Source organism: Triplophysa dalaica, chromosome 20, assembly GCF_015846415.1.
Source record: "Triplophysa dalaica isolate WHDGS20190420 chromosome 20, ASM1584641v1, whole genome shotgun sequence".
Lineage (NCBI taxonomy): Eukaryota > Metazoa > Chordata > Actinopteri > Cypriniformes > Nemacheilidae > Triplophysa > Triplophysa dalaica.
In genome coordinates, this window is record NC_079561.1 from 18,579,891 (window position 1) to 18,603,337 (window position 23,447).

Here is a 23,447-nt window from a genome sequence, read left to right on the forward strand (position 1 = left end):
TAACCACCCAAAAACACATACTTGTCCCAACAACAACCCAACATTTTGGGTTGAAACAAACCAGTATTGGTTAATTTATCCCAATGGTTGGGTTTGTCTATGTTTCACCCAGCGTGGGGTTGAAATAACCCAACGCATTTTATAGTGCACTGTCATGTTCTGATGAATGTAGATTTGATTTGTATGTTTTCTGAAGACAATGTGACCCATAGTTGAGTCAACTATGGACCAACCCAAAGAATCAGATTTAATTATCCTAGAATTTCCTAAATTTATTTGAATCCAACAGTTGAGTTTCTCCATATTTGAAAGTGAAAGTGAAAGTGACCAATTTGTCAGTTATGGTGACCCATATCCGAGATATACCTCTGCTTTTAACCCATCCAGAGAGTAGTGAACACACGCACAGCAAGTGGTGAACACACATACACCCAGAGCAGTGGGCAGCTATCGCTGCAGCGCCCGGGGAGCAAGTAGGGGTGCCTTGCTCAAGGACATCTCAATCGTTTCCCGCCTGACCTGAGGATCGAACTGGCAACCTTCTGGTCACGAGTCCAACCCTCTAACCATTAGGCCACGACTGCCCCGTATTAGGCCACGACTGCCCCGTGACTCAAACAACCCAACCTTTTTTAGAGCGTAGCATGCAACTCTTTCGAAACCTAATATAAGGTCTCCTAGGCAAACATCACTAGTCACACAAACACTACAGCATACAGAGATGCATCAAAGCACTTACACGTTTATTATCCAGAATAAAAGAAGAGAACACAGAAAGCATCACATTATTGTCCGGATCAAATCACAATGCTAAACAAACATTCCAAATGCATTTCTTCGTTATTACGAAGAAAATAAAGATAAAATTTACTCTTCGCAGATGTTAAAGGATCGGCTTCATTCATTTGGCAATTTTAACAAAGAGGTACAGCCCAGGCGCCATCAGATGGCTTATAAATATTATGACCTCCGCACGTCAGTTTTATGAAGTACTAAAATGAATGAATGATTTGACATAACATCAAAAACATCTGCACACAGTTATTCATAATGCATAAGGCTCAATACATGTTACATGTATGGCATACACGTGTGGCATTCATGCTTGCATGGTGCCGCGTGTGGCACGCAAAAACAGCACTTTATACAAAGCACTCAGTGAGAATAGAAAAGAAAAGGGATGAAAAGAATACAAAAGTGATGAGAATGACAGAAAGAAAGGCAATGATGAGTTCATAGGCACAAAAGTTCACCAGGTCGCAGAACGTCCACTGTTGTTACACTCCAGAACACTGAGAGACGAGACATTTTAAGAATACCAATAAATACCCCAATAAAGGAGGTACAAAAAAGAGACCAAATTTGTTGAAGGTCAAATGTTTGTCCATATGAGTTGTCCTGGTCACATGATGACTGTTTCTGTGTGCAGCGAGTAAGAATTCAGGAACTGTCTGCGTTTCAGATTTGGACTCGGCGGGCAGGATTTGGGCAAAGGAGAAGGCGTCGCCCATCTGGTGGGACGGCGTTGATTGGCTGGTCGTGCGGGTCGGGAGAAACTAGTTCCGTGGGGGGCAGGAGATGACTCACGGCTGACCTGAGAGGAAAAATATTCATGTACCTAATTGTGTAAATAATACCTGAGTGAATTTGATTAATCACTGATAGACGTTCATTACCTGTTTGGTGTCCAGTTGCTGGGTGAATGTGGCTCTCTGACCTTTGTTGTTCTCTATCTCCATCATTTCCAGAAGTTGTTCCAGATTGTCATGTCCCCATCTCGTATCTGCTCCGTTCCCCGTGTGCACCTTGCTGTATTGTTGAGAACCTGCTCCCAGGATCCTCTCCACCATCTGGTAGTCCGAGAACAGATCCTCAGAGCCCATTTTGTGCTCTTTAGACTCCGAAGCCTTGTGTGGAGGGCTTGCGTTAGAGGCACCGTTGAGGAGCACGTGTCTGGAGGTAACAGCTGCCCGAGGCTCCTGGCATGGCTCCAGTTCCGCGTCACAGTCTGTAAGGCATCTCTGGACGGGCATGCGTGGGGATGCCCGGCCGACGCTCAACTTGCGCTGGCAGAACGGAGTGCTGGCGAGGCGTTCGGTGGTGATGACGGTGGTCACAACACCGTCCTCGATCAGAGTCTTCCCCTCGTTCTCCTGCAGCATAGCGCCAAACTTACGCAACACAGACGGGCTGCCAGACTTCCTGTCTACCAGGAGGCACTTCCTGTCCGGTTGCCGTTGTGAATCGTGGTGAATGGAGCGAGGCGGCACTGGTGGAGCGTCTTTCTGTTTATTGGCAAAGTTTTCAATTGGAAAATTTCTTCCTGAAATCGAGTCTTTTCGGGTAGAGTGATGGGCCTGGGACTCCTCTGGGTTTGCTTTCTTGTTTTTCTTGTTCTCAATGTCTTCAAACGTCCTGAGGAAGATGCACACGTCATTCAATCTTCATTTTGCACATGCATAATGACAGTATGAGCTATTGGTCTGGTTTAATCCAAATGCTTTACCTGTTGGTCACAGAGCCTGTCTTAATATTCTCAGAATCCCCGAGCACACCTGGATGCATCTTTGGGTTCTGAAGGTAAGACATATTATGAGGTTTTTATTTCTTTACCAAGTGGTGAAACTGATAAAAAATCAAAGAAATACTCACTGCACTTGAAACCCCGAGGTTCCTTTGGATATTTCTGTACTGTGGCCCCTGTTGAAGGTATCCGTTCAGGATATCCAGGGTTGCGTCCTGTCTTTTGATATCATGACAACTGGCAGGATAATGGCAGCCGTTGCTCATTTGATTAAGTTTGGAGACGTTACGATAATCATGAGGGTGTTGAATCCCGAAGCTTGGCCCAACCGCCGTATCGCTGCATTGATAAACGGGGCGGATGTTGTTGGGGTGAACAGAAGGTCCGTGATGATGACCATTACCCCGTTGACTGAACTCAGAGCTGACAGGGAGCAATGTAATGTCCAAGTTTTTATTGTTTGTGATGTTGTTGGTGCTGGCTTCTCTTCGTGCCTTGACCTCATTAAACAACTGAAATGCAATACAAAAAGAGAAATACCATTAACGGTAGCAAAGTATGATAGCTTTCTCTTACATGAAAAAGCAAATAAGAAACGCGACCAAAACAAATGCATGAGCCAGCAAATGGCACTGGAAAAGTTACACAACTCGTGCATAAATAAACCACATGAGGTTTCTCTATAAAAAGAGGCCAGAGGGAGCAGCGTGTGCTTGTTGATTTGTGGCATGAGAGTTTGAGTGTAAATGTTTTAGTCTTAATTCGCTTCTTAACATCTGCCAAAGACACAGGTGGCTATGGAAGCCCAAGTTCTTATTAAAATATCCAAGAGATGCAGACAGATTTGGAAGCAGGGGTTCAAGATTTTTTCAGCCATTCACAGCCCGAGGTAATAGTGACCACCATCACAACAACACATTTTGTTGTTATAATATAGTCTCTGATGGAGGTTTTTCTCACCTCTTCGATCTTCTTCTGCATTTCCTGCAGTTGATCCTCCCATTCCTGCATCTCGGAGTCAAAACTGTCCAGCAGGTCGACTCGGTCTCCACCCCACACGTGGCCTCCAGGCTCAAGCCCACGGTGCAGATCCAGTGCCGCCATTCTGCTCTTCTTCTTTACTTCCTGTTCCAAGTGAAAGACACTCAGGCAAGTCCTCCAACAGGTCTGTAAGCACACAAAAAAAACTGTGGATTTAGGAAACAAGTTACAGTAACAATTTCTACTGTGTCCATCTTTAGGTTAAAGGTCTAGGTTATGTGTCATTGATGGACATTTGTCCATGACACTTAGCAGGAAATGAAAATCCCAGCTATTTATTCAGGCCACCAGCCGATGAGGGCTTCACCCTTTTCTACAGAACTTGCATTCCATGTCCATCAGACCTTCCTTGGTGTGTCAAAACTGTCAGCAAATTGAAGATTTATTAGACACGCTCCAGTCTCCTACAGGACTTTGTTCTGTTTAGGATTCTCATCATTTTACTTATTTGGCAGACAAGTTTATCCAAAGCGACTTGGAGCACTTTTAAGTTAATTTAGATAACTCCTGAGGAAATTCCTAGGAATCGAACTCCGCAACCATTGCAGAGCTCTACGAATCGAGCAATAGTAATATTCCCATTAAGTATCCTGAAGTATCTCGATTTAGAACACGGCCTTTCATAAGATTCAAACATTTAACCGTTGAGCCACATCCCCCAACACTTCAGTGTTTGCCTTGGCCACGAGGGCAAAAGTTCCCCACCCGTGCAGAACCTTTGGCCCTGTTGGATAAGCTCAGAATAGGCGGAACATCCTTTCCACAGCGACGTCACCTGGCCTTTCTGTAACGCTGCTTTGATTTACGTCAGGAATTTTCTCCCATCAGGGACATGACACCCAGAACACAAGGAACATTAACTAGAAATTTCCAGAATGTAGCACCATGTGACGTAAGAACGAGAAGATATTTATAGCCTCTGTAACTGTGCATCTTAGATTAAAAGACTTGGAGAGATGCAGTTATATCATGCATTATGGATTTATCACAATGTTCTGTTTTTTATGATTTTCTTTTTTGAGGGGGCTCTTATATTTTTTCATTTTATATTATCGTTTTTCGTCTTCACTGTAAAGCAATGTTATACTACACATGCACTATATACATATATTTGAATAGAATAATAACAACCACACAAATATTGCAATCTGCTTTTCGCATTTTTTCTATAAATTGTTGTGTTTGAAATTAAATTATTTACATGCACACACAGTGTGAACAGTGATAATATTCACAATTTTACGCTCTGTTGTCGATTATGCAGTATGTTGTTAATAAGCTGCATCTCTTCTCAGAATGAAATACACAAAACATTTGTTTTCTTTAGACATGCGCAGCAAGCCAAACCATGATGTCTTTTCTATGATTTAAAAAGTTTTTTGTTAAAGACTTTTCTGTTATTTCTTTATTTTTCTTTTCTCATTTCTTAACACTCACCAGTTACGAGTTATTTCCTCCGGTAGTTTCCTCTAACAAGCTTCTGATGAACCAGCTGTCCTTAACACAAGTGTTACTCAAGCCCGGGTCTGTCACTTAAATCAGAGCTTCTTGTTTCAGTACCACCCCTCTCGACAGCTCCTGTGCCGTACCGCCGCTCTCGCCCCCGGAGTGACGTAAAATCCCGGGCGTTAGATCTTTAATTCTCCTCTGTCCGGCCCTAAGGGTAAACAACTTTCAATCCTGTGGGAGCCCCGGGGCTTTATACACGCTAAACTATTTACCCCAGCGACGTCACGCATGCCTGGTGTCCGGTGTCATAATGTCAGATTTATTCCAGCATTCGCGGTCTCCATGCAGGACACTGTCGTCACCTTCATTCCAGGTTAATATTACAAGGATAGAGCGAGTGTGTTTACATGGCTATTTTAAATGCTCAACTTCTCCTGCATCGCCAAAGTGAAGCCGTCTTGTTGCTGGTCTGCTTTTAGGAGTTGGCAGATCGAGGTCTTGTGACTATTCCAGTTGTTGTGCCTCCAGCTCATGCAAACAGGCAACCTGGCTATTTGCGACTCTCAAAACACTCTGTTCATTTTGTTTTTAAGATGCCTCCGGACGGAATTAGCGGATACGTGCGGCTGTTGCGCAATAGAGAGGCGGCCGACTTTTCGGCCCTATATTGACCACTGACTGAAATTGTTCCTGGGGGCAATAACGTATGAGAGCACAACAAAAACAAAATAAAATGACTGGGATTAAAGTGTGAAGTATTGGTCAAACAGAATTTTGTGGTGTTTTTGGCTAACACGTTTACTTGCAACTGGTTGCAATATTCAAAGCAGAATTGAGAAGGTTGCTATAATCTCAAGAAAATCATTTAAATTGATCTTCTCTGTTTTTCTTTAATGCAAACATTTTCAAATCTTGGTTTAGTTTTCTTTCCACAAAACTGCATTTTATATGTGTTAGCTATAATAATAATAATTTGTTACATCTATATAGCGCTTTACTGGGTAACTTAGGCCTACTTAAAGCATTTAACATACTATAAACCTCGCTGTAATTAGATTATTTCCATGTTTTGACAGGATTTGCGATTATAATAACACACTGACATGTTTACTGAAATAGATGTCCTGAGATTATACCTGTCTACTGAAGTTTAACTCCAGTAATGGTTGTGTATTGTACATTCTATGTGAAAACAGATGACTGTATTAACATACTCAATGTATATATGTCTGTCTCCAAAGGCATTATACTGTATGTTTGTATGTCATGTTTTTACTCACCTCGATATTATTACAGGCAATCATTTCACCGATAAGTCCCACTGGTGCAGTTGGAGGGCATTCTGGGTTAAGTCTTTGCTGGCATTTGGATGATGAGTAACAGTTTACCCCCTGCTGGTAGACTTAGTTACTGCATCTTTATGTTTGCAAAAAGCTTCTACTTCATTGATGTCCTTTCCAAAATGATCATGTGTCTTCAGAAGAATATTAATTTGAATGGCATCTGATCAGATGCTTCAAAAGGAACACACATTGATCCAACAAATGTTTTGGTGTGAAACTGTGTGAGACCTCTCTTCGCATTTGTTGAATCAATGTGAATTAGCTTTTAAAGGGATAGTTCACAAAAATAAAATATTTCTTCATTTCTCGTTATGACATACTTTCTTCTGCAGAACCCAAAAGAAGAGTTTTTGAAGAACGGTGATAACCAAATAACATTTGACTCCCCATTGATTTCCATTCCATGAACACAAAACCACAGAGACATTTCTCAAAATATCTTCTTTAGTGTTCCACAGAAGGAGTCACAAACATGTTGAGGTGGGAATAAATGATGACAGAACTTTCATTTTTGGGCGAGCTATCCCTTCAACAGAGTCAAATGGTGTTTTGTCTGGTGCAAGAGTGTCACTATGGCGTCATCAGTCACATGACATTTGCAGATCAGATGATTGGCTCTAAAATGTTTCCAGAACTCAGTGCCCATGAAGAAGAGATGTAAGCGTCCAGAGCCGTGTGCACCAGCTAAGCAACGTCCACTGAGTTCATCCAGGTGCCGTAGGTTTTTTTGCATAGTCCTCAATAAAAGAAACGTCTGCTGGGCAGTTTCCAGAGGATTTAGTGTGTGTGGAGTACCATTTCTCCAGTTAAGTTCAAAAAAGTCTCAATGGCAACCAAAGGTTGTCTTTATATGATACAGATGGAAAAAATGTATTTTGCTGACTTCTGTGCGTAATCGTGAAGCCTTTAGCGTGGAAAGTGTCCCTCCTGTGATTCTGCGACCATGGTGACATAAGGACATCGACAAACAAACAAAACAAAGAAAGAAAGAAAGAAAGAAAGAAAGAAAGGGGCCAAACTATGCTAATGAGGATGCTGATCACAGGACAAAAAAGAGGGTAAAAAGAAACACGAGTTTAAAAATGGTGGCATAAGAGAGAGAGGAGAACAAGACTAATATGAGGATAAATAAAATGATGGGCTGAAACATCTTGGTGAACGACCGACAGGATCGAGGAACATGCATTAAAAACAGAGTGCGTGGGAAGAGAGAGGGAGAAAAAGGTTAAGATATTATGGCCATTTACCTTTCTCAGGTTGCATAGTTTACAAAATCTTTGCATGTCACAAACTAATATTTGAGTTAAAAGCAGTCGCTGATAGATGAAGCATTCTCTGTTTCTTGTCTAAATTAGTTTCATTTTCAAAGACACATTAAAAGTATTGTGATCATTTACAACAAACCTGTATGATTTTCTTTCTTCTGTTTAGCACAAAACACTTTCTAAACATCTCATTTTGTGTTCAACAGGAGAAAGAAATAATTCAGATTGGATGATAAATGATGACAATATTGCGTAGTGCCTTTAAAGAGCGTAAATCATATTTACTCAACCTCATGTCATTCAAACCCTGATGTCCTTCTTTGTTCTTGCTTTCATTCAAAAAAGTTTGGGGTTTTAGTTTAAAATTCAAAATGGATGGTGACCGTCTCTTCAAGCGTTGAGAGTAGGGATGTAACGTTTGACTCTGCTCACGATTCACGATACGATACGATTCATTCACAATTCACTTTTTTTAAAGTCAGTTGAGATGATTTAGAAAAGAACAACTTCCTTTGTATAATTTCTCAAATGCTACACATTTCTTTGTAAAATAAAATATATTTTATGTCAAATAGCAAAACTAATCTGCAATTTAAAACCAATTCCAAATCAAATAAAAAAATTATAATTCAAAAGTCTCTTTAAAATAAACAAACTAAGACCTCCATTTCTAGGAGTTTTTAGATTTAAAAACTGTCACCAGTACACACAGCGCCCCCTGCTGTTCATACCATGTACACTCTTAAAAAAGATGCTTCAAAATATGCCATAAATGAACCTTTTGGTTCCATAAAAAACCTTTAACATCTGAAGAACCTTTCTGTTTTGTTGTGCAAACGGTTCTTTATTGTGAAAAACTGTGAGATGATTCTTTAAAGAACCTTTGACTGACAATATTATATGGCATTGCTGTGAAGAACCATTGTGTATTGCGATACAATCGTTACATCCCTTTTCAAAGGATCCAAAAGTATCAATAAACAACTTTAAAGAGTACATAACTAGGGATTTTTATTCCTTTGTTTATGGAGTGTCCAATGTACATAGAAGGTGTAAAAACACTATTATCCCGTAATAATGTGCAGTTATTCTTACCTTTCTTTTTGACTTACTGTCAAATGATTTGTTCTAGGATTCATCTGTCTAATCCCCTCCCTTTCGCTACCCTAGTCTGAATCAGGTGTGTTTGATTAGTGTTGGAGCTAAACTGTGCAGAACTGTGGTGTCTGATGTGATTGGTCTACCGTGAATGAGGCTCACGAGCTACAGTGTTTGGGGAAGAAGAGTGAAGTTTACGTAGGCAGTCCTAGCAAAATGTAGGCGGGACTATATGTAGTGACGTAAATCCGCGATGATTCGCGAATTGGACTAGGAACGAATCGTTTGTGTGATTCTGAGTCGACTCTTCCAATCCAACATCTTTGTTATACATTCACCTTCGGATTTACATCTCCAGTCTGCTTACATTCAAACACGGCAACATTACACACTGCATGAAATGTCATTATCATGATCTCAAGTTATGTACTCTTTAAATAACGATTTCGCGTCTCGCTGAAGGTCAAAAAGGGGGTTACCATCCACAACATGAGCATGAGTAAAAAACTAAAAATGGCTACACTTTTTTAAAGATGCTTCACGTGGACACACAGACTTTTGCTAGACTCACAGACAAGGGTTCTTCTGAATCTCTTTCCTCAGGTTTCGGGAGTTCCAGACGGTCTATAAACCCCTGCAGCTCCTTCCTGAAGGTCTTCATCTGAGTGTTGATCCGGTAGAGTAACTCGTGCTCCCTGATCCGGCCTCCATCGTCATCGTCCTCCATTCGCCCAAAAAGATCACCGTTGGCCACAAACACCCTCGCCTCTGCTATGATGTTGCTCGTGTCGGCTATGACTCGGTCGATGGTCCGACCCAAGCGCTCCGCTTCTGCACGGATGTCGATCATCTGTTGCCTGTCCCGTATAGAGCGTGACAGAAGACGGGCGGAGTCGGGCGTATACAGAGAGCGGGTTGGAGTGAGGCAGCGTGCGTTGCGGACTTCCTCCGAGTCGCTCTCTCCTCCGACGGGCCCCTCGCGTTTACGATGGGGAGTGAGGCGGGAGGAGTCGTCGTCGCTTCCTCTGCGGCCCCCGTTTCCAGGAGCGCCGTCGCTCTCCGCATCACTGTCACGTGGGGTGATGGCTAAATGAGATGCGAGGTCGTATCGCTGCATATTGGACAGCAGCACACGGTTCTCGTACTGCAGTTGCATGACTTTCCCGCTCAGTTCGTTGATTTGCTTTCTAGCGGCCTTCAGCTCCTCCTGCAAGGCCTCGGATTTGTCTCCCGCTCTCATGGCCCCACCCGACGCGTTCCCAGAGGCGTGTCTCATCCCCTCTTTAAAACGCAGTTTGTTTAACTCGCACGTCACCCTCTTATTCTGCTCTTCTACATCGGCCAGGTTCCTCCGCAGAAGTTCCGCTTCGTCCTCCACCAGCTGAAGTTGCTGTCTGAGCTCGGACTGCTCAGAGCCCTGCTCGCGTCCCATTCCTCCCTGCGCTCCCGACAGACTGCCATTGGACGACTCCTCCCCTCTGAGGTCATCAAGCTCCGCCCTCAGGCCACGGTTCTCCACCTCCAGCTCCACGATTTTGCGGCCTAGGATATTGGCTTCCTCTTCCACCAGTCGTAAGCGCAGTTTCAGTTCGGATTCTCGGGTGGTGGGGGGACCGCCGGCTTCACCCTTCGGATGAGGGCTGTCCAGATCTCCGTAGAAGGAGCGATACTTTTGGAGCTCCTGTTCTAAACGATCCTTTTCTTTGTCGATCTTTGCCATTTTCTTTCTCATTAAAATGGCCTCCTCTTTTATGAAGGCCAGCTGGCATTTTAGGTCATCGTTGTCCTCCTAAAAACAAATGACAGTTTCAACCACTGTATAGTTTGGAATCTTTACCAATTTTATTTGAGATTGGAGCAGGTGTCGGTGTCATTTCACCTCGGTAGGTGTCTGAATCTTCCTCTCGGGTTTCTGTGCATCTTTGCTGCCCCTTCGTTTCTGAGACTGATCACAAGAAAGTTCTGTGAACGTTCTGCTCATGCTCAATATTGAAATTGACTTCAAATCTATGATTTATCATATGCATTGTACAAGAATTCTGTGTTGATGAAGTGTTGACTAGATGCGTGTGGTGCAAATGTGCGTCATGATGTTTTTGGACCCTGTGTTTGTACCTCTTTGGCTTTATCCAGCTCATTCTGCAGAGCCTGTTTGGTGACTTCCACCTCTATGAGTTTCTGTCTCAGCCGCTCGTTTTCATCTTCAGTTTTTGTCCGTTTCTCCTCCACGCTCTCCAGCTCATGGTGAAGTCTCACAGACACATCCTTGGCAACCTGGCAGAAAACAGATGGTGTGGTAGTCAAATATGCAAGACGATAACAAAGTTTGTAGGTTTGGCTAAATTACATTTTAGGAACAATATTCAAATGAGACATTGGGGGCGAGTAACTGATTATAGATCTCATCTCTATCTCTCTCTCAGTGTGTGCTTTTAAAATGAATACTTGCCTTTAGGTCCTGCTCTAAACTCCTCAGCAGATCTTCATCTATCTCGCCGCTTTGAGCATAGCGCAGACGTTTGCGTTCGGCCTTGCGGAGTCTGTACTGCAGGATGCGGCAGTTCTTGTTGGCTCGCTCCAGCTCGCGCCGCATGTCTTGAAGCTGACAGGTGTCCTCCTCATAAAAGGTGTCGCGCATCTCGTCCATCTCCGTCCGCATCTCCTCGATCTCATTCTAGTAAACCAGAGTGAGCTGCTATTCATCTATTCATTTAACCATCAATACTTAGTTTTTAAAGAGAACAACACTGTCTGCCTGCCTGCATCGAATCATCCATCCTCAGTTTTGAAAGAGTTGTCTGCACAAATATCTAAATCACTGTCTGTCTGTGTCTACTATTATCTATCTGCAAGTTTTCTAGATACAAAGAAAACCCAGTCAAACCTTAAGCTCTTCGTTTTCGTCCTCCAGTCTCTCGATCTCGTCCTGCAGGGCTTCATTCTGCTGTGTCACGAGCTCGCTAGCGGCCTGCGCGGCGGATCCCGGCTGCGTCTCTGCCGACGCCTCGCGCTGCATCCCTCCGCTTCTCCTCACGCGCTTGTTGATGTGAAACTGTCTAAGCTCCGACTGCAGACAGCAGCCCCCGCCCCAAAAGGCCTGGCCACAGCCCGAGTCCTCTCCTTTCGCAGCGGCCTCGCTCTCATTCACTCTCCCCCTCGCACCAGCGCCGGGCCGCTCCGGCGACGCGTCTCTCCGGACGCACGGGAAGCGCAGCGAGCGACGCACGTCAGAGGGCGGAGGGCGTTCGGTCCTCTCCTCGGTTTCCCAAAGCGCATCCGTCCCCGAGGCCGCAGTTTCAGCACCACGAACAGCGGCCGCGCCTCGCACCCTCACCAAACGCGCCTGCTCGCCATCAGGTCCTTTGCTGGACGCGGTGGTTGATAAAGAGCGACTGCCGCTGGGTCTCGAGGCCGGTTCGCATGGGGTTTGTCCGGGTGATGGAGAGCGCGCTCGCCTCCTCCCGTCGCGTCTGTCGGCTGACGGAGGAAAATACGCAGCGCCGCTTGTGGCAGAGCGCATCATTTCATATAACGGACCTCCATCCTTACGAATATTAACTATGGTTTTACTAACTACAGGACACTAACTGTGGTATTTGTTAGTAAACATTACTATTGTCTCTGTGAAGTAGAAGTAGTTGAACTATTCTTTTGTGTTTTTGTATTAACTCTGCAAATAAACATGCAAAGGAACAACACTTTTATATTTTTAAAACATGGTTAATTGTTCTAAGGCTAAAGTCTTATTCCATCTATAAGAGACAGATGAAATAAATGGCCACTATATATAACATACAATAGAATGCAATGCTGTCATATATTTCGTCATTTCTATTAAAAATGATGGCATCTACACCACAGTTTATATAAAACACAGAATCCTGTGAAAAAGGGAAGGAGAAATATCAAAATCATATTAAGTACAATGTCTGCTTGAACATTTGAATGTTGTTGAAACATTTGAAGTATGTGCAGTTTTTCTAATTGCTAAGTGTAATGCCCTTAACTCTCAATATATAAAAACAAAGGTGGTCAGGTTCCAGACCTTTTTCTACTACAAAAAAAAACTTTTAAAACCATTAAGCTTATATTTATTTGCATGTTCTTGGTTAAGATCCATCACTGAACACTCCTGTCATCATGAAAGTTAATGCCATAATGAGAAATAAGAATAATGACATCTCTTGTTGCAGTTGTCATCTGAGTGATTCTTCTGAAGATCATATATTGTGATTCTGTCTTACCTGTTTAAGAAGTGTTTATTTCCTGTGTGAATAGGACGGCACGCTTCAGCTCGAGGGTACCAGGCACTGCTTAGGCACACAAGACAGAGGCGCTAAATATTCATGAGGTGACGTATAAATGTTATAAGGAAGTGTAAGAATCTCTGGCTTTTAGAACTGTGAGAAAAGCTCTTTGTCTGCCCTCAGTCTTTTAATGGCCTGCTATGGATTTATCTTTGTTTTACCATTTTCCTTATAGCAAATTTTATTATAAACATATTAACATTTACAAAGGTCTTACTGTTTGTTATATGCCTCTTGTTTTAATCACAGTGCTTAACCTGAATATTCATGTTGTCTCAGCATGATGTGAAGATTTCAAACGCATCTTGTCTGATTCAGATGAAGTAAGGTAATCTGACATTGATCACAAGCAATGCCACACGCATGATAAATTGTAACTTTAATGTGTTCCCAGACTCACTCTTTGGATCAGTGTGTATAAAGTACACAGTAGCAGGAACATGTAGGCCTATTTGGACACCTGCTGCTAGTTTCAGTTCCCCTAAAGTTTTTGGTGATTTAAAAAAGATAGGCTTAAGGTGTGCTTGTACAGTAAATCAAAGGGCACATGGTTTATATTTTATCTAAATCACAGAAATTGCCCCACAAATTATTGTAATGCTCACAATATACAGTAAATAATGTAGTGTTGTCCCCTTTAAGAGCTGAGCAGGAGAAAAGCTGTAGACTGCTTGAGTTTGCAGCTTCACAGATGAGCTGCTGAAAATGCAGTGTCAGACCCCCCCCCCTCTGACCCTAACACGCACACATACGCTGATACGCATGAAAGATTCAAAGGTCAGTCTGACTTTTTTCCTGGGACAACAACTGCCCCGTTCACCTCTCTCTGGGGATAAAAACATTTTTTTAACTGTAGTGTAATCCCAAAATAAAAAGTGTCATTATATATTCACCACGTGTTTCTTTCATCTGTGGAACACAAAGAGGAAACTGATTTACACAGTGCTGAATTGTAACAGCCTGTGTCTGCTTAAATTGTGACGTACAAAGTGAATCTTAGGCCATTTCATTGATTGTTATGTGTAATACCGTCTCTAAACACAGGAGGGCGACATCTGCCTGCCTATGTACTCAGGCTAGAAAATCATTTCCGTTCAGCACACAAAGATAACATCAATTCATTTAAAGTTTCAACACCTTATCATTTACACGCCCTCATGTCATTTCATACCTCTGTCTTTCTTTCTTCTAAAGAACATTTTGAAGAATGTTGATAACCAAACAACCCTGAACCCCATGACTTCCATTGTACAACACAAACCCACTGACACGTTCCTTTTGTGATACACTAAAGAATGTAAAACATACATGTTTACATGTGCTGCCAAGAGATGCTGTCCTAAGGGCAAAGAGCTCATTTTCTCACCGAGTGTTTGTGGGAATGTATTATCAGTGGAACGGGTTGGGAGAAAGGTGACACCGCTTTGTTAATAGGGCAAGTGGAAATCTCTGGCCTACGCACAATCCTCTTACTGATAAATATCCTTATTCAGATTCACACAGAGAGAGAGAGAGAGAGAGAGAGAGAGAGAGGGGATGGGTTTGGAAAGCAAAAATCTGAAAAAGAAATTTAATGCAACTGTACTGAAGCAAATTCATTTCTCTAATTAACATGCAATCTTTAGACAAAAGGATCAGAACAACAGAACGGCTCATAAAACACTGTGTTAAACATCTATATTCTTATTTGCATGCTACATTTGGAGATTTCCTTGCTTTTAAACAAACGTGGTTTTGCTAATGCAAATAATATCGGGTGTATATGTAGGTAAGGTGTATTGTATTTTGTGCGTTTTTTATTTGATACTTTTTAAATACAATTTAATTACTTTCAAACATAATCAGTTTTTCTCTTACAAACACAAAATAAAATTGCATTTAATACGTAGGCCTATGTGTCCCCTATTTGCCGAATAACATCTAAACCCTGATGACCCTTATCATCCTTCAGAATATCAGTATGTTCCAAAGACCATCTTGTGTTCATTTCCCAGTTCAAATTTTTCAATTTGCACTTCATACGCTTCGATTTTATATTGTATGTTACGGTTTCGACGCCCGATAATTGTGCTTCTCCCACTGTGACCCTGTGAGCACTGCAAACTGTGACGTGGATATAAGCTCTTTTACAGCGAAAGCCAATTTACAGGCTGATTAGAGAAGATCTGTCTGTCCAACCCTTCAGAGATCTGACCTGGACCACTCTGTAGACGCCTGAGGACACTTGGGTATGTGAATAAGATGATGCGGGGATGTGATTCTTAAAGTTTGAAAAATTACTCCCACAAACCATCCCATTAACCATCAGTTATGAGTTGACAACCAGGTTTGATCAGTGGCATGATGAGGTTTAGGTCGACACAGAAAGAGAGAGTGGAGCAAATCAGATGAGGAGGTTTGACATTGCTTTTATTTAATTTAGTTCTGTATTAATGGGTTTAATGATTTAATATGAGAGGAACACAGATGTCGTTGGACACGTGATGACAAAATCACAAGTGCATCTACTGAGCATGAGATATCAAATACATCCTGTTTAAATGTATGCGTATGGATATAGACAATACACAGCAACAACAGCTGAGAGCAGAGAGGCTTTGTGAGCCATCTTCTGGTTTTTCAATCACAAGATTTTGGAGGTTTTGGAGATAGTCAAAAACTGAAATGAGTATTTCATAAAACTATAATGCAATATGACTTTGCAGAGTTTGCACATACAGTATACACATCATTAAAAAACGTGCATGCACAAAGCAATAGCGAACACATACCTGACATTATACACATTAAGTAAACAAGAAGTGTGTGTGAAGATATGGCTGTGTTTGAAAGGTCCAATATATTCAAAGATGTCCGATAAATTTTCATCTGGTCCTCAGGTTTTGCAAATTTAACGAAACGACAAAATAATTGTTTTTTTCTTTTAATGTCCACAGGTTTGTGTGAGGGTAAGATTGAGAAAGACAAACTTTGAGCCGCAAAGGTCTGTTTGTTTGCGTTTGATATATTTTGGGTTCTGTAATTTACATGTGGATCAAACACAGACAATAACAGCATAACTTTATATCTGCATGTGACTTTTGTGTTGTTGTTAAGGGGCTCGGCTGATTCAGGAAAGTCAAGAAAGTTGTTGGTCGTGAAAACAAAAGGAAGAACAATCCTTCCACAACTGCATATTGAACAAGACTAATAAGTAGGGATGCACTGATATCAAAATCGGGCTCGATACTAAGTACATGTACTCGTAAAAAGTCACCGATACCTCCTGAGACAGAACAGACTGAAATTTAATGTGAAATTTGCATTGGTATCGGCGAGTACCAGAAAAAAAATCCTTACTATTAAGAAAGTAAAGTTAAGTAGGCTACGCTTCTGCATACAGTATGTGAAAAAGCAGTTATGTGATAAAACAAATGCAATGCGAACTGAATATATTCCCCTGCCGCTTAGAGAATCTTAAAAATGTCTCTAGTTTGAAATATCTCATCGTCGACATTCCCATACAATCCAATAAACATAGTCTGACTCGACCAAAAACCATCTGTAGTTCTTGAGATGGGCATGTTGAACCCAACGTTTCACTTTGCAAGTATTTATCTCAGTAGTCATCCTTTCTTTTATTCGCTCTTTGCTCTTCCGTTTTTGGGTTTCTTTCCATTTTCTGTGACCCCGGGTGCTTTGCAGGTCCCGTTGGTTGGCGTGGAGACACCATTGACTGCAGATTTAGCTGATTTGAGGCGCGGTTGCCGCCTATAGGTCTGATAGTAGAAATTGGCAAACAGGATGATGAAAGTGACGGCGTAGCCAATCAGAGCCCACTGCATCCAAGCCGGGAATGGGCAGCCCGTGTAGAGAGAATGACCCGCGTGGCTGATGGTGACGTGAAACTGGATCTAAACACAAAGCAAACAGGTGAGAAATTAAGAAAAGTATGAAAATTCTTTTAAAGGAAAGCTAAATCCAGGTAAATTGGATCACATGTGCAGTTATATTGGTGTATTTTCTCAAGAACGTAATTGCGATTATTCAATCCATTGTAAAATGATCAATTTACTCTTAAAAATACTTCTCATTTGACTTTCATTTGATATTATTTTAATGTGATTTATAATATAAATATATTCTCAATCTCAAACATTTTATGTTAGAAATTTAAAAACAGTATTGGAATTGTTAATTAAATTACTTAATACATTTTTTAGACCTAGCTAATTTTTGCTACATGTTTCGTTTGCGTGTTCGTTGAATTGCCAGATGTTCTCCAATTAAGCTCAGAAGTTCTTTTAATGCGTCATTGACATGATGATGTGAGGTGTGTTTATTTACCATCTGAATGATGGTGAGGTATTTTTTCCACCACAGGTACTTCTGGATCTTCGGGCCGAACGCCGCCAGGCCGTAGTAACCGTACATCAGCACATGAATACCTGAGTTTATTGTAGCACCAAAAAACGCTGCAAAGACGACATTCAGTTACAGCACACAAAGATAAAGTCTGACAAAATATGGATCTCAATATTGATCTTTAATATTTACAGTTGTGTATCGATTATAATACTAATCTTGTGATCAATTGTGTTTTAACAGTTTAACTGTGAATTGATTGGATGTGTAAAAACAGCCGTTTGCATTGATATTATAATGAAACTGGCAGCTGAATGACAGTTGAAGGGGAGGAGCCAAGCCGTGTAATTTACAGCACTTGAGATGGACGGTCATTTCAGGGCGGAAGTGATTTAAAAAAGTATGACCCACATTGATAAGCTAATTACTATAAACGCTGCAATATTTCACGAAAAATTGAGAACTGTGATTTTGAATTTCACTGGGACTTTAAACGAAGTCCTCAGCAATGTAAAAACGATCAGTCATATCGCTTAAATATTACTTTCTTCATTTTTTTATGAAAAAACAGCCATATTTGCTAGCAAAAAATCCTCCTTTTCCCATAGGCCTACAGTGTTATACAACCAGAAATCGGAAATGAGTCTGCAAACCCTGTCATCCCAAAAGCTCACCGCCGCCATCTTGTGCGACTAGCAAATTGTATATTATGTGCGTTTACATAGAATATTGACCTGCTCATGTTTCATGAAATTGACCTTGAAAATGTCCATATTTGATTCAACTGTGAGTTGAATTAACTCAGCATTAGTTTATACTGTCAAACATCACGAGCTAAATATGTTGCGTGGTTTTTTTATAATTAAAACAGCTTCCTGTGGTTATCGAGTAATGCAGGGGTGTAAAACCTTGAGTCTGCATGATCACTTCCCTGTCATTTTTGCAAATCCTGCCTTGTATGTTCACTTAATGTTAAATGAGCATTTCAGGCGAGTTTGAGTTCAACTCTGCAGGACTGTCACCCTTCTGAAAGTGCACCATGTAAGAGTCTATAAGAGGCAAATCTTTTGTTCTCTCTTCCCCCATAATCACCCTCAGGACTATCTGTACCCGAACAAACCCTTTGACCCCTTTCTTTAATCTCCTAACCTCTCTTGAATGTTCCTCAGATCTCCTCACCATCTGGTTCTCTTGTTTTTTGGGACATGCACTTCAACCGTTATCATTTCAGGAGATCAACTTCAACCCACTTCTGGTGGTCGCATTCTGGTTTTATTTTGTGTTTTACAGTAAGTAAACACGTTTCAAAACAGTACTGAAAAATATCCTTTAGATTCCGCTTAAACTTACTGTTGGTTTGAGGTTAGTCTTCCAATTGCTTAATTTCACAAAACAGGCAGAAGAAAGGTTTGTGTGTTGTACGGTTTTGGAATGACGTGAGGGTGAGTAAATAATGCAAACATTTTGATTGTTTGGTGAGCTATTATTTTAAATCTAACCGTGTCGGCAGGTTGATGTAATGGTGAGGTTTGGGCTATCTGGCATTAAACGGTGGACGTCTGTGAGATGTGCGTACTTACATTGGCCACCAGGAACCCACTTGATGCCGATCCACCACAAGATGAACATGGTGCAGTGATGATAGACGTGAAGGAAGCTGACCTGATTAAACTTCTTCCTCATGATAAAGAACACTGTGTCCAGAAACTCCACCCCCTTAGAGATGTAGTACCACCACAGGGCCGACGCTATCTGTACCGACACACCATCATTCATGTGAGTGTTTCAGCAAAAACACAAGCAGCATGATAACTGTGTTTCTGCGACATTTTGTATTTGCAATTATTTTCTGTGGTCCGTTACGTCACAAATGACCAGACAAAAGACACCGTTTGCACATTTAAAAGAATACTTAAAATTTATTGCTTTAAATAAGAAAAACGGTTGATCACTAGATAAGGAGACTTGACCTGTTGTTGTTAGTCACGTTACTAAAGTGATATTCGTTTTATTTAATGAGTCTTCAGTCGAAGGCCATGGACAAGGAGGTGTGGCTTTAGGTGGTGAGTGAGGAGTCTTGACCTCGCATCACAAGAGAAACAATCCTGCCAATGAGGGTGATGATACATGCCAAGCCGACGGCATGAAGAAACCCTGAAGTACGTCAGTCAAAGTGGATCAGGGATTCAGTGCTCCTGATCACAGTTTAGTCACAAAAGTTGTTTTACGGCGCTCTCCTCTACATTCCCGCTCTTACTTCAATTATTTTAAACTCTTTTATCATTATATGGTCTTATGGTATTACTGTGAATAACTCTCCTCTATTTATTACTGTGAATTAGAGTCCAAGTCGAAAAAAGGAAAATGAAATGTATTTTCAACGTTTTGTTGGCTGACAAACAGATTTTCTCTTAAGCTTCATATGAAGAGCTTAGATGCAAAAGCCTCTTAAGTGCCATTTTTTCCTCTGATATTATAACTTTTTTTTTCTTCAATGGCAAAGATGACGTATTCATTGCCATTTACAGTAGAAACGGTGAACCTAAACATAGGAGCCTTATTGGCACTTTGTGGCTTTTGCGTCATTTGCGTTTGCAAGCAATTAATGCCTATTATTTCTACCTTAAACGAAACATTCGTGAAGAGGAAAGGAATAACACAAATAAATTTGATGATAAATATGTCATTTGTGCATTGAGAGATTTATCGGTGCTTTGCCACCTCGTAAAACTCGCGATTCTAGCTAAATTAGTCTTTTGCGGCTGTGATTTTAAGGATGGGGTGAGGTCAGGTGTTGGTTAGCAACCGCCTAAAATATACAACTTATTTTGAAATCAGGCTATAAATATATACATTTACTTACACACACCGTCTGTGAATTGCAAGTCACGAGTGACACGACAAAAGGGGGACATTTTTGTCCATGAACACGAATCAAACGATTCCAAATTTCGTGCAAATGCCACGAACTGCGTTGAGACTAGAAAAATGATTCAAATTAAAAGTTTTTTTTGTTTTAGGTTAAAGGATGTGCTGTGTGTGTGTGTTAGGCTGTGTTGTGTCATACCCTGACTTCATTAACATCATTGGAATAGTTGACAGGTTGGCAGAGGTAGCTGTATCCGGCCGCTATGGATCCCAAGAGCAGCTGCAGACAGAAAAGTACGGTAAAAATCACAGTTTTGATAATTATGCTCTATGATAAAAGTCAGGTCTGATATCATGTAATATGTGTGAGAGTTCAGGTTGAGAAACAGACATCAAATGTGTTTGTCTGTACAAAAAGTCGTGTTTCATAAGAATTGCATTACAACATTTCTTGAGCCAGTGATTCGCTGCCAAACATCTGTGACCTGTCTGTGTTCCTTTCAGACAATATACCAAACCTTTAACCAAACAATGAACAACATCACAAGAAGCTACCTTAAGTAACGTAATAACATTTAGTTTTTTGTGTGCTTTGCTTATATCACAAATTCAAATGTGATAGTTCGCCCCCCGAAAAAAGAAAATCCTTTTATCATTTATTTACCCTTATATCATTTAAACCTATATTCATAAAATAATCTGGCAAATGTTTGGTTACTAACATTCTTCAAAATATCTTCTTCAGTGTTCTGCAGAAGAAGGTCATAAAAACTTGGAATGACATGAGAGTAAGTATGATGACAGAATTGTCACTTTCGGGTGAACAATCACTTCAAAATCATGAAAACAACAAAAAGTAGATAAGAACATTATCAATCCTATCCAAAGCTTAATTCTGACTGGTTCAGAGAAATATTGATCTGTCCACATGTCCTTCTTCTGTAAATCACTTTAAGCTAAACTGCTAGCTGACAGATTGTGAAGTATTTGAAACTATTGTGAGGGCTGAAAGGGTGCAGATGGTTCAAGGAGTGGATCAAACCTCTTTTAAGATGTAGAAGTTAAGCAGCACCATGCTGAAATTATACACAATGAGGGTTTTTCTCAGCTGAAAGGGCTCCCGGTTACGCATATAGAGCGGCCCGAGCCAGAGGAAGAGCAGATAGAGAGCGCTGATCCCAAGGGTCGGGAGCGGGGTTGACATCAGCGGCCATTTCTCCACACGCTTATCTGAGACAATTGACACATTACATTAGAATATGGTTATAAATGTACAAAAGCAATATTTTTTTTAAACTAGGAGGTTTTGTCACCTGCTATGGTAAGGCTCCATTTATAAAACTCTGCAGAGTCATTCATAAAGTGAATGACGGTGTCCATGTCGCTAGTTCTAAGATGATTATACTGCAAAAGAACAAAACATTTAGGCTTGATTTAGACTTAATACATATACAATAGAAAAAAGTACAAATTAATGTATAAGGGATACATGATTGCGTTTGCTTGGTGTTCGTAAAATGCGAACTTTGTTGGCATCCCCCAAGAGAGAGACAAACAATATAGTATGAGTGAGAAGTAAATTAATTATAGACCGAGATGTTTAAAAGGCGTTTGTCTTTAAGTCAAGTCCCACAGAAAGCAAATAGGCTACCTGTGTGCCAGGTAAGCAGAATTAAAATGAGTCACAGTTTACCAGCATCATTACATAATAAGCCTGTCCCCTGCTGAGGCTCCTACATTATTCAGGGACCATATCGTTTTGCACAGGGACAAACTGGGACTTGTGGTCTAGGCCAAAATAAAACGCACAAACAAACTAGAGAATAAAGTGTTAACAAAACATACAGTGTAGGGTGATAACATAAAGAAGACCACCAAACTACAGCTTAGCTTATTTAAAAATGATTAAGCCATTAAGACTTTTGATGTGTTTATTCTATTGCAATGCGTATTTGTAAGTGTCCAGATGCTTTCTAAACAGGGTTTATCTAGAATAACAGGACTTGTGCTGTTCCGTTTCAAAGTAAACACCCCACCGGGCGACGCAAAGCCCATCTGCACGCGCTCCCGGGTGAAAGCCTCGGCGCGCGTGTGTCAGCAGGTTTCACGCGCATTTGTCAGTCAGACTTTAATTCCATTTGATCTACGAGCTTAAGCACAAATGCCGGTCGAAGGTTATCACGGTTACAAACTACAAAACCTTGAAAGACAACGAAGTTAGAAATGCTCATCGTTTCAGTATAAAGCGCCCTGTAATAAAAATGATGTGAAATATATGTGAGAAAAGGTGAAACTTGAAGACAGAATGAAAACAAGTTTCTCTTTTTTCTTATATATTCGTAGAATGAACTGTAAAGCCTATTATAGACATACAACATGAAACCAATAGTCAAGATTTAAAGTTATTCCTGTTGCATACAGGTTTCTCTTATCGTAATGGTTTTGATGTTCTTTTAACATCACTGGATTTAGGGAACAAATGGAAAAAAAATGATTTTATTTAGAAACAAGTTGTAAAATACTTGTTTGATTCTACCTGGAACCTTTATTTTAGGGCCGTAGGTTCAGTGACATGACTAATCTCCATTTGAGTGATTACACTGGCATTCCCAGTAAACTTTACATCAAATATCATTTAATAACGCGCAAACTTTTAAAAACAAGCATAACCGTATGCGGAAACACGCGCACTTACCTTGCAAGCGCGCGCCTATGCCGACATCCGGTGCAGTGCAGCTCGAGTGGAATATAAAAGTGAAGAAATGACTGGTCTTAAATCTACAATTTGCGTTGAAACACATCAACCCCGCAGATTTGGAAACAATAACGCGAAGGCAAATGCAGTGCAAGTAAAAGGGTTGGAGGCAGACGCGTCCGCTGGCATCTGCTCTCATGTGTGCGTCTCAGACACTCACTGGAGACCCATCTGTCTCACACTGAGCATGCGCAGTTGCGCCATGCCGGTGCGCTCGGGTAACTCCATTGTTGAACCGTTATAAAGGCCCTTAACACTGTTACCAGACTGAGAGAGAGATCGTCAATAGCTTTGATAAGTAAATGACAAACATCCCCCTGATTCAATTTTCTGAAGAATATAAACACTAATACAAGTATCCTTCTTCTTCTAGCCTATACTACTTATTATTATAAAAAAAACCACTATCTGCTCACTATTTATTTTGAGTAGCAGTTTCACTAGTGTTATTGT

General features: G+C 41.0%; 3 protein-coding genes across 4 annotated transcripts; all 3 read right to left on the minus strand.

The window, feature by feature from the left end:
• Window positions 1-722: 722 nt before the first annotated feature.
• Window positions 723-9,244, minus strand: LOC130409504 (uncharacterized). 2 transcript variants are annotated; one of them, XM_056733516.1, is made up of 6 exons: window positions 6,295-9,244; window positions 3,485-3,691; window positions 2,653-3,036; window positions 2,507-2,574; window positions 1,677-2,415; window positions 723-1,594 (listed from the first exon to the last, which is right to left on the minus strand). In XM_056733516.1, the coding sequence occupies exons 1-6, from the start codon at window positions 6,316-6,318 to the stop codon at window positions 1,403-1,405; spliced, it is 1,614 nt and encodes a 537-aa protein (XP_056589494.1). In that variant the 5' UTR covers window positions 6,319-9,244; the 3' UTR covers window positions 723-1,402. The 2 variants fall into 2 exon arrangements, with proteins under 2 accessions (XP_056589494.1, XP_056589495.1); XM_056733517.1 differs by lacking the exon at window positions 6,295-9,244 and adding an exon at window positions 5,003-6,263.
• On the minus strand, window positions 7,367-12,332 carry LOC130409503 (protein SOGA3-like). Its single transcript, XM_056733515.1, has 6 exons — window positions 11,605-12,332; window positions 11,170-11,394; window positions 10,836-10,994; window positions 10,600-10,665; window positions 9,292-10,509; window positions 7,367-7,507 (listed from the first exon to the last, which is right to left on the minus strand). The coding sequence occupies exons 1-6, from the start codon at window positions 12,241-12,243 to the stop codon at window positions 7,397-7,399; spliced, it is 2,418 nt and encodes an 805-aa protein (XP_056589493.1). The 5' UTR covers window positions 12,244-12,332; the 3' UTR covers window positions 7,367-7,396.
• Window positions 12,333-15,419: 3,087 nt separating this feature from the next.
• elovl4b (ELOVL fatty acid elongase 4b) lies at window positions 15,420-23,153 on the minus strand. Its single transcript, XM_056733540.1, has 7 exons — window positions 22,935-23,153; window positions 21,553-21,643; window positions 21,282-21,469; window positions 20,439-20,519; window positions 18,952-19,123; window positions 17,354-17,481; window positions 15,420-16,920 (listed from the first exon to the last, which is right to left on the minus strand). Exons 2-7 carry the CDS (start codon window positions 21,617-21,619, stop codon window positions 16,645-16,647), a joined length of 912 nt encoding a protein of 303 aa, XP_056589518.1. The 5' UTR covers window positions 21,620-21,643; window positions 22,935-23,153; the 3' UTR covers window positions 15,420-16,644.
• Between the last annotated feature and the right edge of the window lie 294 nt (window positions 23,154-23,447).